The following is a 16347-nucleotide window of genomic DNA, read 5'->3' on the forward strand; positions in this document are numbered from 1 at the left end:
ACAAAATCTCGAGTCTTGCATAATATTTTGTTTTAACAAAACTCACATCTTATATGTTTTGTTATTTTAAGCAATTAATCAAAATAATGATTTTTTTTCAAACAATAATTTTAGTTCAAATTGTTAGTTCAAATTGTTAGTGTGTTTAGAGAAGAAACAACAAAAATGTAGTGTAGGAAAGTGCTTCATTAGCATACGATAAGGGTAAAGTGGGAATTTAAAAATTTACGGGGTCAATGTCATGCAGTTATGATGCGATGGTAGACATTAGTAAAAACATCAGAAAATATCCCCATTTTGTATGTTCTGTCTTCCAACCTCTTCTTCATCTTCTAATCATCCAACGAACCCATCGTCTCATTCCTTTCCATTCCGACTACACACACTAAAGTGGCGGTAGCGTCTGCTTCTGTGTGCTGCTTCTCCGTTTCCCTTTGCGCTTCACTTTGCCACAATGAAGGACTTCCAATCCAATTTATCCTCCGTCGTTCGCCTCAACATCGGTAACCTCTATTTCCCCTTCTCTCTCAACACCCTGCCGTTTTCTCACCCTCTATTTCCCTTCATTTCCTCCGTCGATTTTATTCCCAGGAGGCAAGAAATTCTGCACCACCGTCGACACTCTCACGCGAGAGCCCGATTCAATGCTTGCCGTCATGTTTAGTGGCCGCCACACTCTGACCCAAGATTCTGACAAGGCAATTGCAATTTCTTGTTATTGTTAAGTTAAAATGTGTTTTAGGTTCTCAAGATTTTGTTAAGATTGGTTTTAGTCCCTACGTTTTAAAATTGATGGGTTTGGTCGTCGTGTCAAAATGCAGTGGGTTTCGTCCCTGGTGAACTTTAAATGGAATACAGGATCAGTGGCTGAATCTACCGTATTTTAACATGTAGCGATTCAAATCAATTTTGGCTATAATTTTAAAGGCCCAATGCATTTTACCTCTAGGGTGTTGTTTTACGTGTAATCGGTTATTATTAATACTGAATATTATCAGATCATGTTTTTTGTTTGGATGCTGAAATGTATTTTTAATATAAATAGTTTCGTTTGAATGCAACAAAAAGATAAACTTTTACTTCAGAAAAATAGTATTTTTGCAAATGAAGCAGAAAATGAGAAAACTGTTAGAAAATAATCACAAACTACTAATTTTTCCAATTCGTAAAAACAAGTTTTTTTTTTTGGGAAAGCACTAAATTCCAGCTGAAGTTCCAAACATCCAGTTTATTCTATAACACAATTTATCCAGTTTATTTTACGAATATATCCTTTTTTTTTTTGATAAAATACATCTGAATTCAAGAAGAAAGGTTCCCCAAACATGTCGTGTTTGTCTAATTGTGTATCTGATTTTAGTTATGGATTGATGTGGTATGTGGCGATGGATGCAGGGGTATGTGTTTGTTGACAGGGATGGTAAACACTTTCGGCACATTCTCAATTGGTTAAGGGATGCTGTGGTTCCTACTCTCGAAGAATCTCAGTACTCAGAATTGTTAAGGGAAGCTGAGTACTATCAGCTACTTGTAAGCACTATTCTGTTTTATTAGAATATGATTGCTATCAATTTGCTTTTGAACCTGAAATATATACCCTTTTAGGTTACATGGTTTAAATTAGAGTTGCGCTTTGAAACTGCAATATTCTGATTGCAATTGTGAATTTAAAACCATGCCAAGTTTTTGTTAATAAAAAGGAGAGGGTTAAGGCATCACTATACTGTTTGTTATCCCAATTATGTTGGCACCACATCGAACATCAATTGTATGTAGCACCTCATAATATTATAAGAAAGGAAAATACACAAAAAATAGTGGACGGACCAAACCTGACCCACTAATCTGAAAGCTATCCTTGAAAAACTCAGAACAAATGAAGCTAGAACATTAGCCCACAAAGTATAACCGTGAGATCTAGTTTCAAACTCAACTGGTTTATCAACACATTGATTTTTTTTTCCGAATTCTATTCTTTTACTATCAGAAATTGTTTTGGTCGAATCAATATTTGTCTCTGAAATTACAAGGTCTTCTTTTTCTTTTCTTCTTTTTTCAGTTTTTGTATTTTTTTAATAACTACTTTTCTTTTAGTATTCAGATCCTTTAAAGATTTTTTTTTTCAATGAAAAATTCGACTTTAACGATTGAATTTACCCTTTTGAAAATATTCAAAAAATGAATATACATATTATTACTATTTACAAAACGATTCATCAATATAATACAAAAATCCCAAAAAACAATAGAAGTATTGGACCAAACTTCATATAAAAAGTTGAGAATCACACTCAATCTAGAGATAGTCCAACCTTTGGAGATGGCAACTTACATAGCAAGAATCACACCCATCACCTCTGCCTAAAAGCCATTATGATCACCAAGATATTAAAAGAAACAACCCACATGGGAAGCATGATGATCTCTAAAAGTACACCTAGAACCAAATGTACTTGGAGAACCTTTAGCTGCCCCATTAATATTGCATTCAAACCAATGACAAGGAGGAGCAAGCCGGGTGCATCCTTCATAGGATGTATATCTATGCCAAAACTTTTAAGAATAACGAGCTCTTGCATGTTGTACTTCATACAACTAGTACAACAATTCCCAACCTGATTGACCTCAACATAAATCATGTTTTCAATTTTTTCATAGGATATGGTTGTCCATATAGCTTTCATAACAACAAAGAAAGTCTTGGCTTGACTATTCCATGATCTTTGCAAGAAACAAAGAATGTAATAGATAGAATCAATAGCTATGTGGCACTAGAACGAGGTGCTAAGCTTGACCCAAAGATGCTTTGCAAAGGTGCATTTAAAACACAAGTGTTGTGTAGTTTTAGTAGCACCACAACAAATTTGACAACAAGAAACACTGACCATTCAATGCTTGATCAAGTTATCATCCACATGCAACTTGTTATGAAATTTATGCTAAACAAGAAAAGAAATAGAAGTAGGAATAAATTTGCTCCAAACCTGTCCTAAGCCATTGAGTGTGTTAGGTTGATTTGAAAGAAATTATAACTTGCTCCTAAGCTTTCTTTTTCTCCTTTCTTGATATTCTCTTTTTGACTTTTCCTCTCTTTTGCTATAAATTCTTCCTTATTTTTCTCTTTTTCATCAAATTCTTTCATGTCTTTTCTCTCCTTTCTTTCTCCTTTTCATAGCAAGGAAGAAATAATTTCTTCCTCATGTTAGTCTTCAAAACATTGCATGCATTAATTGGTGGTACCAATTGCAATATCACATTCTTTTTGCTTCCACCAATTAGAAGCATAACCTATAATTTTTGAAAAACACAACTTTTTCATGTTCATAATAATTATCTCAAAATTAAACACAATATGCTTCGTGATCACCTTTTCCTTCAAATGTGGCAATATGTACCTTTTCCCTTACAATGTCTCCCATAACCACTATTTTTATAAGAAAACAAATATGTGAAAATTGGTCAAATACACAAGAAGGAAGGGTTGAATTGTATATCATTGGTATATAGGGCAGCAACCTCACTCTAAATTGATGCACACGTCTCATGGGGATGAAAAATAGGTTTGAGTGAGTTGTGGGTGGTGCATTTAATAATACTAGAGTTGAACATCAATATTTATCCATTGTTCATGGTGCTCTCTAGGAAAAAATTCAGCACTAGTGAGATGGATTTGTAGCCTAACCCACTTAACCATAACCCGATTTCGGAAACCCAAGGGGAATAGTTAGACCCCTTCATCTTCTCAATACTAACAATATGGTTAGAAAAGATGAGAGAATTTGTTTTGGCGGTTGATCTGGTATTGGAAGATCTTTTTTTGGAAAGTTGGGGGTAAAAAAGTAAATAAAAAACTAAAGAAGAGGGCATCAGAACAATGAACGTGAACCTGGGAGAAAGGTTCACAAAATAAAAAAGGCTCCAGAGATATTGGGTCTATTGGGGCCAACATTGTTTTAAAAAAGTCTTGTTGGAGATCCTACATTGACTAAAAAATAAGAATTTTTCATAGTATATAAGTGAGTGTAAACCTCACCTTATGAGCCGGTTTTATAAGGTTGAGTTAGACTTAAAGTTCACTTTTTAATATGGTATCAGAGCCATATAGAGTCTATCATAGCAAAAGTTTGTTGGGTTGATCAGGCCACCCGTTATTAGGCTGTTATCGGACCATCCATTATATAGCCCCACACACGAGTTGGCAGGTCTTGGCGTGAAGTGGGTGTGTTGGAGATCCCTGATCGACTAGAGATAAGAATGTTTCATAGTATACAAGTGAGTGCAAACTTAACATTATGAGCTGGTTTTATAAGATTGAGTTAGGTTTAAATCTACTTCTTAATATTTATATACTATGTTAAACTACGGGGAAGACAAAACATTAAGATGAAACAATATGTTTTTGAGATAACATGAATGCTTTATTTATATTTAGAAGAAGAAACCAATACAAGAAATAGAAAATATATGATATATGATGTGGAAATAAATAATAAAATTTCTAATAATACATATACAATCTAGGTATTCCCGATTGTATAAGATCAAGTCATTATTCTTATATTTATAACAATATTCCTGATTTATATGATTAACTCTTATTTCTATAATTATAACAAATAAAATAATTCTTTATTTTTGCATATACTTTGTGTGTGTGTGTATATATATATGTCAAACTTGAACTCTGTCATATTCCTTCTGCCTAGATTAGTCGCAATTACTTTAGCACTTGGAAAAGGAACTGAAACTTCAGTCTGTTTTAAAACCCTATAACTTGTGATCACATGGTTAACCTCAGGGGCTTATAGAGGAAATACACGCTGTCCTTAATAAAAGGAAGGAAGTTGATGAGTTCCATACAGAGTTGACACGTACAGACATCATCAAGTGTATACAATCTGAGAAAGTAAGGTTTCGAGGGGTTAATCTTTCTGGCCTTGACCTCTCTAAACTGGTAATATCTTGGACCAACAATGTTTTTTAGCAGTATCTTAGTTTACTTATAAAGCTGTCATGTGTTTCTGGATAATATGTCTGGTATCGTGATACCATGTTCTTGATCATTTGATTATGGATTTTCAGGATTTATCATATGTGGATTTCAGCCATGCTTGTCTTAAAAAAGTGTTCTTTCCACGAGCAAACCTTCAATGTGCAAAGTTTCGAGTAAGTATGGTTCTGTGCAGACTCAATACTTGGGATAATAATTTGGAAAGTAGATCTGCGTATTTGGACATTGCAAATTGGACCTGAAATAAAATCCTTATTTAATGACCGGTAAAGTTTTCTTTGATTTGCTTGAGAACAACAAAATCCCACTTTAAATGACCAGACAAATAATATCCATCTTTAACTTCACAATATAAATTATTTATAGTACAAAGTTGGGCAAAATATTGTTTTGTTTTCATAATCACCACATTTTTTCTTGATAACTTTTTAAAAGTCGTGAAATTACATGCTTATCTTGTTTAGTTAGAAAAATGTACATTTCGGCTATTATTAATCACTTCATATAGATTTAATTTTAATTTATAAATTTATCATGTGCCTGTGTAACTTTATAGGATGTTGATGCTGAGGCCTCCATTTTTCTGAATGCAACTTTGCGTGAGTAAGTTACTCAGAACACTACATTCAATTGCACACATACTTTCAGGCCTCTAAATTGCTTACTCTTGCCTAGGGAAGATGTGAATTTACTGGGGCAAACCTTCGTGGTGCTTTATTGGCTGGTGCATGCCTTCAGAGTGCAAATCTACAAGGTCTGGAAGTATTTTATGTTTATATGCTTCTTAGTTTTTATCAATTCTCATATCTGAAATCAATACCTGTGTTATTACCAATACAAACAACAACACAACCAAGCCTTTCTGCACTATGTGGAGTTGGCTACGTTGATCAATCCATGGGCTATATCAAAGCATCACAATATCATTTGAACCACATTATGTTGCAACATTCATTAAGCACTGTCATGTCATAATCTTATTAACTTTCTAGTAGAGTTTTCCTTTATGTTTTTAAGCACACTTTGCCATGACAAATTTTGATACTTTTTTTTATATTCATGAACCTAACTTAAATCCTATTCGAACTGATTCCAAGATACCCCACTGTGCAATTTGTGGTCATATGTAATTCCCTATTTTCTATACCTAAATATTGTTTTCATGTCTACAATATTGCTAACTTTCTTATAAAATCTTGCAATCTTTATATTCCATCTACTCCCACCAAAAGCCCTTTGATTCCACCCTACTTTTCACAACTTAAGTTTAGAATTTATTATGCAGCCCATCAAGACATCCGCTGAAAATCCAATTTTTTCAATAAAGAGAAAATTGATACAGAGAATTTACATATGGTGTCTTGCTGAGCAAGCTATATCTTATATTAAATACTTAGTGGCTTGCTGTCGGTTAACAGATGGGGGGTTAACAGATGGACAGATCAGCAACAGCTGTGAGCTTTGAGACCACAATTTACTGCTATTCTGACAGAGAGCATATGATTCCTTAGCAAAATTAGATGGTTGACACAACAAATATGCCATCTTAATTTTGTAAGAATGACAGAATTGACTTGTCCCCATTCAATATCAATTATAATTTAAAGAAGTTTGATTATGATATTTGGGATGTGAGAATGATGAACTCAAGAAAAAGAGAAGATAAAATATTAATTATATCCAGTTCACTGTGGCAATGTAGTCTGCCTTCATATTAATATTTTTAGTATTTGTGTATTGTGAACAAATAGTAAATAAATCCAGCATGCAAAATACCAAACCAAGTCCAACTTTTTTTTATTAGAATTTGGAGTTAGAGCCTGATAAGGTTCAACTTATGTTTTAGCTTGAATTAGAACTTGTTTTGGATTTTGAATTAGTTTATACAAACAACAAAGAACAAAGATACTTAAGGATAAACACACCACACAAGAAGGAATAGTAGACATACGATTGGCTATTCAGTAGAAGATAGAATGAAAACAAATACACAAGACAAGTAAACAAGATTAAAGAAAGAAAAGGATGGAGATACTTACAGGAATGAAAAAGAGTGCCACTTGAAGATGGAGTAAATTTCATCTTGTTGATAAGCTTCTTGAAGAATCACCACTTTACTTCTAAAAGCTCAAGATAAGATTCCAAGCACATGAATCTAGAGTCTATACTACCTTATTTGTGTCTTGTGCTGCATCTTCATCTCCTAAACTGCTACATGAATGCTTAGGTCATCCTCACTTGTCAAAATTAAAGAGAGGATGGCTCCAAAACCTAGTAGACTTCAAGCTTTAGAGTGTGAATAATGTCAAAGTAGGAAAACATATTAGATCTTCATTTCCTAGACATTTTGAATTTAGATGTAACTCTGCTTTTTCTATCATCCATTCTAAAATTTGGGGTCAAGCTTTGTCTCATCTTTTGGTTTTAGATATTTTGTTACTTTCATTGATGAGTTTTCTAGATGTACTTTGATTTATCTAATGAAAGATTGTTCTAAACTTTTGTCTATCTTTGTTTTTCCTTAATGAAATAAAAGATCAGGTTGGGAAAGTAATAAAAATTTTATGAAGCGAAAATGCTAAAAATACTTTTCCTCTGATTCCTCTACTCTTAAGCTCACATGAAATGTTACATCAGTCTACTTGTCATAACACACCATAGCAAAATGTATAATAGAAAGAAAAAGTACACACTTGGTTGAAATTGCTTGTACCTTATTGCTTAGTGCAAATATGCCTATTCATCATTAGGGTGATGCAATCCTAACTACTTGTTTTCTTACTAACAAAATGCCTTTTTCTTCACTTGATAATAAAGTTCCTTACTCCATTCTATTTCCAGAAAGAATATCGACGTTTTTCCTGAAACCAAGAGGTATTAATATGTTTGCTAGGGCCACTTTGTTTGAACCAACTCCTTTCTTCCCACCTTTTACACAAGATATTAGTTCTCTCCAACATGTCCTATACTTGTGCCTTTAGTTGAGTTTTTGTTCCTCATGCTCTTGAGACCCAAAATTCCATACAAAATCCACCTGAAACATCGTCACCACCTCTTATTACCTATCAATGTAGAAACCAAATGACTAGTCTAATGCCCAAAGTGAATCCTCTTTCACAAGTCCTTCTTAATCATTACTTAATACCACGACTCTCGATAATGATGACTCGAGTTGGCCCATTGCCATTTGTAAAGATACCCACTCTACTTGTAATCCACATCCTATTTACAATTTTGTTATCTACTAGAAATTGTCTCCTTCCTATTTTGTTTTATTTCTTCTGTATCTTCTATTACTATTCTTATTAATGTGACAAAAAGCATTTCATCATCCTGGATGAGACAAGCCATGATTTCTGAAAGGTAGACCCTTTAACATAACAGTACATGAGAGTTAGTTCCTCTTCCATATGGGAAGAAAACAATTGGCTATTGTTGGGTCTATGCCATTAAAGTTGGACCTAATGGTGAAGTTGATTGCCTTAAAGCTCGATTGGTGGTCAAAAGATACACTTAGATTAATGGGTAGATTATAGTGATACTTTCTCTTTGATAGCCAAAATGATTACTCTCAGACTTTTCCTTGCCATGGCAACCATTTGTTATTAGCCTCTTCATCAATTGGATATTAAAAAAGCCATTCGACATGGTGATCTAGAAGAAGAGGTCTACATGGAGAAACCTCGTAGGTTTGTTCTTTCGGGGGAGTCGGGTCTAGTTGTCAAATTGCATCACTTTCTATGGTCTCAAACAATCTCCTCGTGCATGGTTTGGAAGGTTCAGCCATATTGTTCAAACCTTTGGGCTGAACTGGAGTGAGACAAATTATTCTGTTTTCTATTCTCATACCTCCCATGGAAAATGAGTACTTAATAATGTATGTTGATGATATAGTCATGACAGGGAATGATGTTGCTAGAAAATCTCACTTAAAGGAACACCTATGCACTCATGTTTAGAGAAAGGATATTCAAAGTTTCAAATATTTTTTAAACATTGAAGTAGCCCAATGAAAGGAAGGTTTTCTGTAATTTCTAAAAGAAAATATGCTCTACACATCCTAAAAGAGATAGGTATGGTTGATTGTGAACTAGTGGATAGTCCTATGAATCCAAATCATAAATTAATGGCGGAACTGGGAGAAGCTTTTCCTGATCTAGAAAGATATAGAAGATTGGTTGGAAAACTTTTTCTATCTTACCATTACTAGACCAAATTTGTCTTCTGTAGTTGGTGTTGCGTCAGTTCATGAAGAATCCTTGTATTGATCATTGGAATGCTATCATTTGTATTCTAAGATACCTTGAAAAGGCTCCTGGACAAGGTCTACTTTTATTCAAATAAAGGGAATACTCAAATTTTTGGGTATTGTGATGCTGATTGGGCAAGTTTTCCTATGGACAAACACTCTACAAGACACCGTGTTTTCGTTGGAGGAAATATTATCTCTTGGAAAGGCAAGAAACAAAATGTAGTTGTCTGATCAACTGCTGAAGCTAAGTATAGGACAATGACATTTCCACTTGTTTGCTTGTATGGGTAAAACAATCCCTCCAAGAGTTATATTTTTTTGAGATTCACTAGATGAAGATGTATTGTGATAACAAGCTGCTTTCCACATTGCTCCCAATCTAGTGTTCCATGAGAGGACTAAACACATAAATTGACTGTCATTTTATTCTGGAAAATTTGTTGTCCAAGGAAATTGTATTGAGTTTGTTAGATCCAATGCTCAACTTACAGATTCGTTAATAAAATCCTTGAGAGGACCTCAGATTGAATGTATTTGTTCCAAGCTTGACACATACAATTTGTATGCTCTAGCTTGAAGGGGAGTGTTAGAATTGATCTTAAATAGGCTTTAATGAAAAACTGCTATGTGCTGTACATAGGACTCTAAATATGACCTTATTATTTTCCTTCCTTTTCTATTAAGTGTTACCAAAAAATTTATGCAAGCTATTTGGGCTTGAAACGACCCATTTAAACCTAATTACTAATTACACTTTAACAAAAGAAATAAAAGCTTACAAATTATTAGTCTTAAGAAATACAAAATAAGGAAGAAAGAGAAAATATTTTGTTGATCAAGAACAACTTGTCTTAACATGCTTCTTGTAACTCATCTAGGTATGATGTGTTCTTGCCCATTTTCGTCTTTATCATTTATGCACTCATAAGAGCCTAAGTCAATCCCACAAAACCATTTTATAATCTTTGTTTAAGTTGTATCTTTAGTCCATATGGGACTAAACCACCACTATCCTTGAGGCTACAATTAAGGAAGCATCAACTAAGGTAAGCTAGGGTTGATGCAATTTAAATAGTTTTCCAACACTCTCCGTCACACATATCGGCCAAGAGCATAACAAATGTAGGTGGCCAGTAATAGATCAAAGAGTTTATCATCATATAATTCAGGTTAAGAATCAAACTCAATCCCTTAAAATCAACTTAGAAGGTGAGGACTGCCCAAACATTATAAACTATATTTAAGTTATATCTCTAGTTGATATGGAACCAAACCACCACCTAAGGCTGCAATTAAGGCATCCTCCAAAGAGGCCTTCAATAAGGGGAGTTAGATTTAACACAATTTAGGTGACTTTCCAACATATATTGCTTTATAGTTTTTAGGCTTCATCATATTTCAATTTGGATTACTTTATGCTCTTGGTTACATAAAAATGTAATGAGAAGTTCATGCATTTGCTTATATTGATATATCAGAAAATATACTTGGAAATGAAGTTAGTTTGTTTGAAACTGCTATTTTGCAGATGCTTGCTTAGTAGATTCTAGCTTTTGTGGTGCAGATCTGCGTACAGCACATCTACAGGTTCACAAACTTTAATTTTTTACTTGTCTAATCAATTATTAATTTTGTTTATATAATCAATTTTGGTCTTATATGTGAGTTTCATCTGAGTTTACCATTTTTTAAATAATAAACATATTTCTTATATGTCTTGTTTTGTCATTTTATCTAGAAGAGGAACGACTGCAATGACTTTGTTGAGATATATTGTGGAAGAAACAAAAATAATCTCTCTCTATATCTATTACAACAAAGGAGCATGTATATATGTGTCTCAAATACAAAGAAGATATAAAGAAATGGGCCAAGGCCCATATATTTACATTTAAAACTCCCTCTCAAGTTGGTGCATATAAATCATATGAACCAAGATTGTTATAAATATAATCAATTCTTGGACCCTATAATGATTAAGGGAAGATATATGCCTATTGGTAATTAAGAGTTAACAAATTGTGGTGATGTCTTCAAATGCAATCTTTCTTGGATAAAGTGACAATCTAGGGACATAATGAACATTGTCAATGTAAAGAGAGAAGTGAAAAGATGAACAATATCAACACTATGAGATAGGGCCCGAGAACCATTAGCCATGGTAACAAATGGTAAAAAATCGGAAGTGGAAAGGGAAGAGATAAAACACTTATTACCAGGGATATTATTTGTGGCTGCAAAGTCGAGGGCCCAAGGGTCGAGAGAGCAGGACTGAGTAAGACCAACAAACAAAGGGCATTCGTACGCAATAGAAGCAGTTGAACTAGATGTTTGATTTTCCTCATACCATTTCATGAACTCATGGAAGGTAGTTAGTGAATCCAAACTATCAAATGGAGTGGGGCCTAAAGCACGGGATGGAGATGGAGCAGTTTGGGCAAAAAAACAAATTTGGTAGGATGACTATGCAATGCATGACACGGGTCAATTGTATGGTGTATTTGTGCAAATGATGACATTTGGGATGACTCAAGTTTGCAAGAGCGGCGGTGATAAAAAAAAGGCATTTCAATGGATGACTTGCATGGTACTCACAAGAGGATGCATTAAGCAGAGGTCAAAGTGGACACATTTGGGGATCCCAAAATCTGATCATGAACAATTGAATACTCTTTGAGAAGTCCATATAGAGCCATCAACATGAAGAAAGGTTGGTGCTGCTCTAATTATTGAGCAGGAGTGGAAGTGGGAGGCAAAAATTCATTAAAAGTGGAAGAATTAGACCGAGCACCACTAGGAGAACTCATTGCACACTATAGGAGAAAGAAAGCAACTTCAGGAGACAGAAAACATCCCCAAATAGGGTGAGAAACATCAATCGGGATTTGATCACAAAAGCAAGATCAGAGGGAAAGAGGACACAACGAGACCGACATTGGACATAGCAACTGGAAAGGAGGCCACACGTGCCACCACGCATGGTGGCTTGCGAATTTGTGAGAAGAACGTGTCCAACATGCCTCTTGTGTGTGAGGGATCAAATGGTGGTGTTGTGAGGAAGAACGGTGGTGGTGACTTCGACGGCGGATGATGGTAGAAGGAGCAAAGAGAGCGACAAAGGAGTGGTGAAGGAGGCATAAAATTGGAATGAAACACAATTTTTGAAAAACTTTTGCACTAAGAACAATGGGTCCATCGGGAAGGCACAATCTAGTTTAGGCTCTAAATATCATATTGAGATATATGAAGTGACAAAAAAATCTCTCTTAATGTCTATTACAAACAAAATACAAGATAGGCCAAGGCCAATATATTAGTTACATTCAACAAAATTCAATGTTGTCTCTTCTACTTATGTTCTATCAAAATCTAGAAATAATAGAGAAGTCACTTAAATTTCTATTTTTCTGCTACCCCACTCAGCCTAGTCAATTTTCTCTTGTCAAGCAGAATTTGTGCAAGGAAGGACCATCAATATTTTTTTAAAACAAAATCCATTATCATGAAGTTGTATTCCAAGTTTCTACTACCTCTTAGTCTCCAATTTCTATTAATGTTGAATACTGGTGTGACTTTTTATCATCTCTAATGCTTTGATGAATTAAGTTTCGAGGGATGAACTGCGAGAGAAGTTGACCCTTAGTATAATTTTATTTGGTAAATAGTCGATTTAGTACTATATGTATTGTTATATATTGTTTTTAGTACAATAAGAAAAAAAGAAAGTACAATCTTAGTACAAAAACTTTAATTTATTAGTTTTGTTTAAACTCCATTAATGGTTGAGGTAATTGAACACGTGTTTGATCTTTAGTAATTGTTATGTGTGTTTATTAAAAAGAAAAATAATGTTAATATACAATTAATCTTGAAGGAGTCACCAAGAATTTTAAATTTACAAAGCAAAATGAAAAGTGTAAAAGACTCCCTTCAAGGTTAGTTGCATATTAATGTTAATTTTCCATCTAATAAACATGTGTTACAATTATTAAAGACCAAACACGTGTTCAATTATCTCAACCATTAATAAAATTCAAACAAAACTAACAGGATTAAAAAAATTGCGCTTAGACTTTAGTTTTTTTCTCTCATTATACTAAAAACGAAATATGTCAATATTTATTGTACCGAACCAACTATTTACCCAATTTATTAGTTTGAAAAGAATTGTTATCATGATGGGGTTTGATTAGGGATTTAAAAGAAGATTAGGTCAATATAAGAGATGCAAATCATTACATTTTTGGCTTGTTTGATTGAGTTGAAGGAGAGAATTAATGTGGTATGTTTGGTGAGAAGCTAAAAGAGAAGAATTAATTTAAAATTTTTTTAGTACCCACTTGTACTATTTCTCGCTTGATTCTACTAATCTCTATATTTCTCATTGTCTCCTATCAAATCAACCAAATTACACAACTTTCAAAAAACTCTACCAATTTCTACTCTACTAGACTAAATATTCAGTTTTATTTCTTACTAATTTTTTTTTTTGTTTCACTTTGTTTATTCTCTCTTTCCATTCCCTCTATTTCTCTCTTCATAATCAGAAGGGCATTTATGAAAAATGCATCGTATTTGTAGAAACTATGGATTGAAATGAATCTGTAACTGCATATCCTATTACTGTCATGCGTGCCCAAAAGCCAAAATGTATGAATTATTATTTATACCCACATAGACAATTGTATTCAAGGATGGTTAATATAAGGCAGCTTTAGGATTTCTGAGTTATGAAAAAAATTGGAATTGTTTATAAATCAAGCAAGTGATGGACTAAGCTTAATTATATTTAAATCTGTTGTGTATGTGCTCTCTTTAGTTGTCAAGGTTTTAGTGGCAAATGGTAGTTTTCGTTATAATATATTTTAACAGATGGATATTTTTTATTTTTAGAGATGGGTTTTATCTTGAATCTTGATAAAAGCAGCTTTAATGTCGTGTCTTGATTAAAAGTATGTGATAATAATTAATCAGTGTCTTTTTTAACTTAACAGAATGCAGATCTTACCAATGCCAATCTAGAGGGAGCCGTTTTGGAAGGAGCTAACTTGAAGGTAAAATGCTCTGGACCTGTATTATGAACATATATAATAGGCTCAAAGATGGTTTTACACTACATAAGAAAAAAGGTGTAGGTGATTTATCCACTATTTTCTCAAAAGCATGAGGGTAGCCTAACCAATGCTAATCTAGAGTGTATCACCCTATAGATTGGCCTTTCTACGCCCAAATAGATGCCTTTTAACTTCCTATCAATACTCAAAGTCATCACTCAAACCCTCCAATAATAATCCCCCTTTCATTTGGTTAAGCTCTCTCCATTTATACCCATTTTCTCTCACCCCCTTTTGTCCCCAACTGCATGATTCTTGCATAACCTTGGTCCTAACATCAAAGATACACAGAGCCCTTATAAAATACATGAATTAGTTAAGATATGAATCAATCTCTTAAGCATTCTTTATCATATTTTCATTCTCAAGTGTTTGTGGAGTATTTAAATTTAGAAATAAAATGTAATTTTATTAAACATAAGGGTCTGTGTTAGGCCCATAAATCATGTTGTCAGTGGTTGTGTAGTAAGAGAGTTTGCTTTCTTTTTTGTTTTACTTGCGTAGTGGATATTTCCTATTTGTAAGGAGATTGTTTCAGTCTAGTCATTTTATCTGTCTGTTGGATTTTCTCATATCCCTCTCTGATAAGATACAAATATCAATACCAGTTTAGTCATTTCCCACATTTGATACCTTGCTTCCTATAAGTTTGTCAGTTTAATTTACTAAATTATTACTGATTTTCAGTTCATTTTCTTTTTTCAAATAAGTTCATGGCTGGGTGAAATGAAATGTTAAATCTTATTTTGGTCTACTTTAATATCAATTCCCTTTTTTTTTTCTAGGGGGCAAAACTGTACAACGCTAACTTGAAGGGTGCAAACCTTCAACGAGCTTATCTCAGTCATCTAAATCTTCGACATACGGTATGTTAATTAGCTGCATTTTTCGTAATTCTTATGAGTTTCTTTGCTATTTATGATATTGTAGATTGGCTAATCAATATTTTCCATTTAACTAATTCATCTGTTATGGTCCTGACATTGCTCCTTTGAAAATTCTAATGTCCAAGTCCAATGATATGAATTGGAGTGGGGAATGTTTGTACTATATTTTGTTGTGCTGCTGTTGCCAATAACTGATGGATGCCTCTAAAATGTAAACAACTGATTTTGAAAATGTAATTTAAATGAAACTGAACTGAACATATAAGCATTTCAGTTCAAGGTGGCTGGCTGCTATGTTATTCAAGTGTGTTCCACACTAACCATTCTTGTTGATCAGTGGACACTTGGCTGAACCAGAGTTTATTTACCAAGTATGGGAAACTGAATCACACATCATGGAGAACTTCTATATGATCTGTTGTTTCCAACATAAAACTAATAACTGTAGTCAAAATGACAAATTTTAGGCAATGGAATAAATACCTTGCTAGATCAGATTTGTGGTTTTCAAATTCCCATTGTTTTAATGCTTCTTTTGTTAGCTCCGTATGGTTAGAGTGGGTGGAAAATTATGGCGAGTATATTTTTCTGTTCAAAAGTACATAAGTTAAACACATTTTCTTCTTCCTTTTTATGTTACTCAGCAATTGGAAGGTGCGAGGCTTGATGGTGCCAATTTGCTTGGAGCAATCAGATAATATTTGTGCAGAAAATTAAAAAAAAGGGAATTTGGAATATGGCTATAAAATGTCAATACTAGATGAGTGAACTTGGGAATTTGAAAGTTATCTGGTAAATATGCGTAAGTATTAGTGCTGCTTTGTGAGGTTGATATTTGTGTTCTGTGTGCTGATATTGTGAGATGAAGCCGTTTAGGCTGTTGTTCATATTTTGTATTGATTCTGGTTTTTGGCTTTTCCTAAGTACCCAGAATATTACTATTTATATTATGTGAACTATCTTGTGTACAGCGCATGGCTGATAAAAAGCTCGTATTTATGAAATTGTGATTGCCTTGCATGGTCATGTATGAATGAAGTTTTTGGCTAATTTTTTGGATTTGTACACATCATTAGAGATTTG

At 33.7% G+C, this 16347-nt stretch overlaps 1 protein-coding gene across 1 annotated transcript; it reads left to right on the top strand.

The window, feature by feature from the left end:
- Positions 1-258: 258 nt before the first annotated feature.
- Positions 259-16294, top strand: FIP2 (potassium channel tetramerization domain-containing protein / pentapeptide repeat-containing protein). The gene is made up of 11 exons (XM_068646260.2): positions 259-503; positions 592-698; positions 1396-1530; positions 4799-4954; positions 5083-5166; positions 5568-5614; positions 5692-5765; positions 10792-10850; positions 14258-14317; positions 15163-15243; positions 15909-16294. The coding sequence occupies exons 1-11, from the start codon at positions 455-457 to the stop codon at positions 15960-15962; spliced, it is 906 nt and encodes a 301-aa protein (XP_068502361.1). The 5' UTR covers positions 259-454; the 3' UTR covers positions 15963-16294.
- The last annotated feature ends 53 nt before the right edge of the window (positions 16295-16347 follow it).

This window comes from Phaseolus vulgaris, chromosome 4 (genome assembly GCF_051622355.1).
Source record: "Phaseolus vulgaris cultivar YP4 chromosome 4, ASM5162235v1, whole genome shotgun sequence".
In the NCBI taxonomy this organism is placed as follows: Eukaryota; Viridiplantae; Streptophyta; class Magnoliopsida; order Fabales; family Fabaceae; genus Phaseolus; species Phaseolus vulgaris.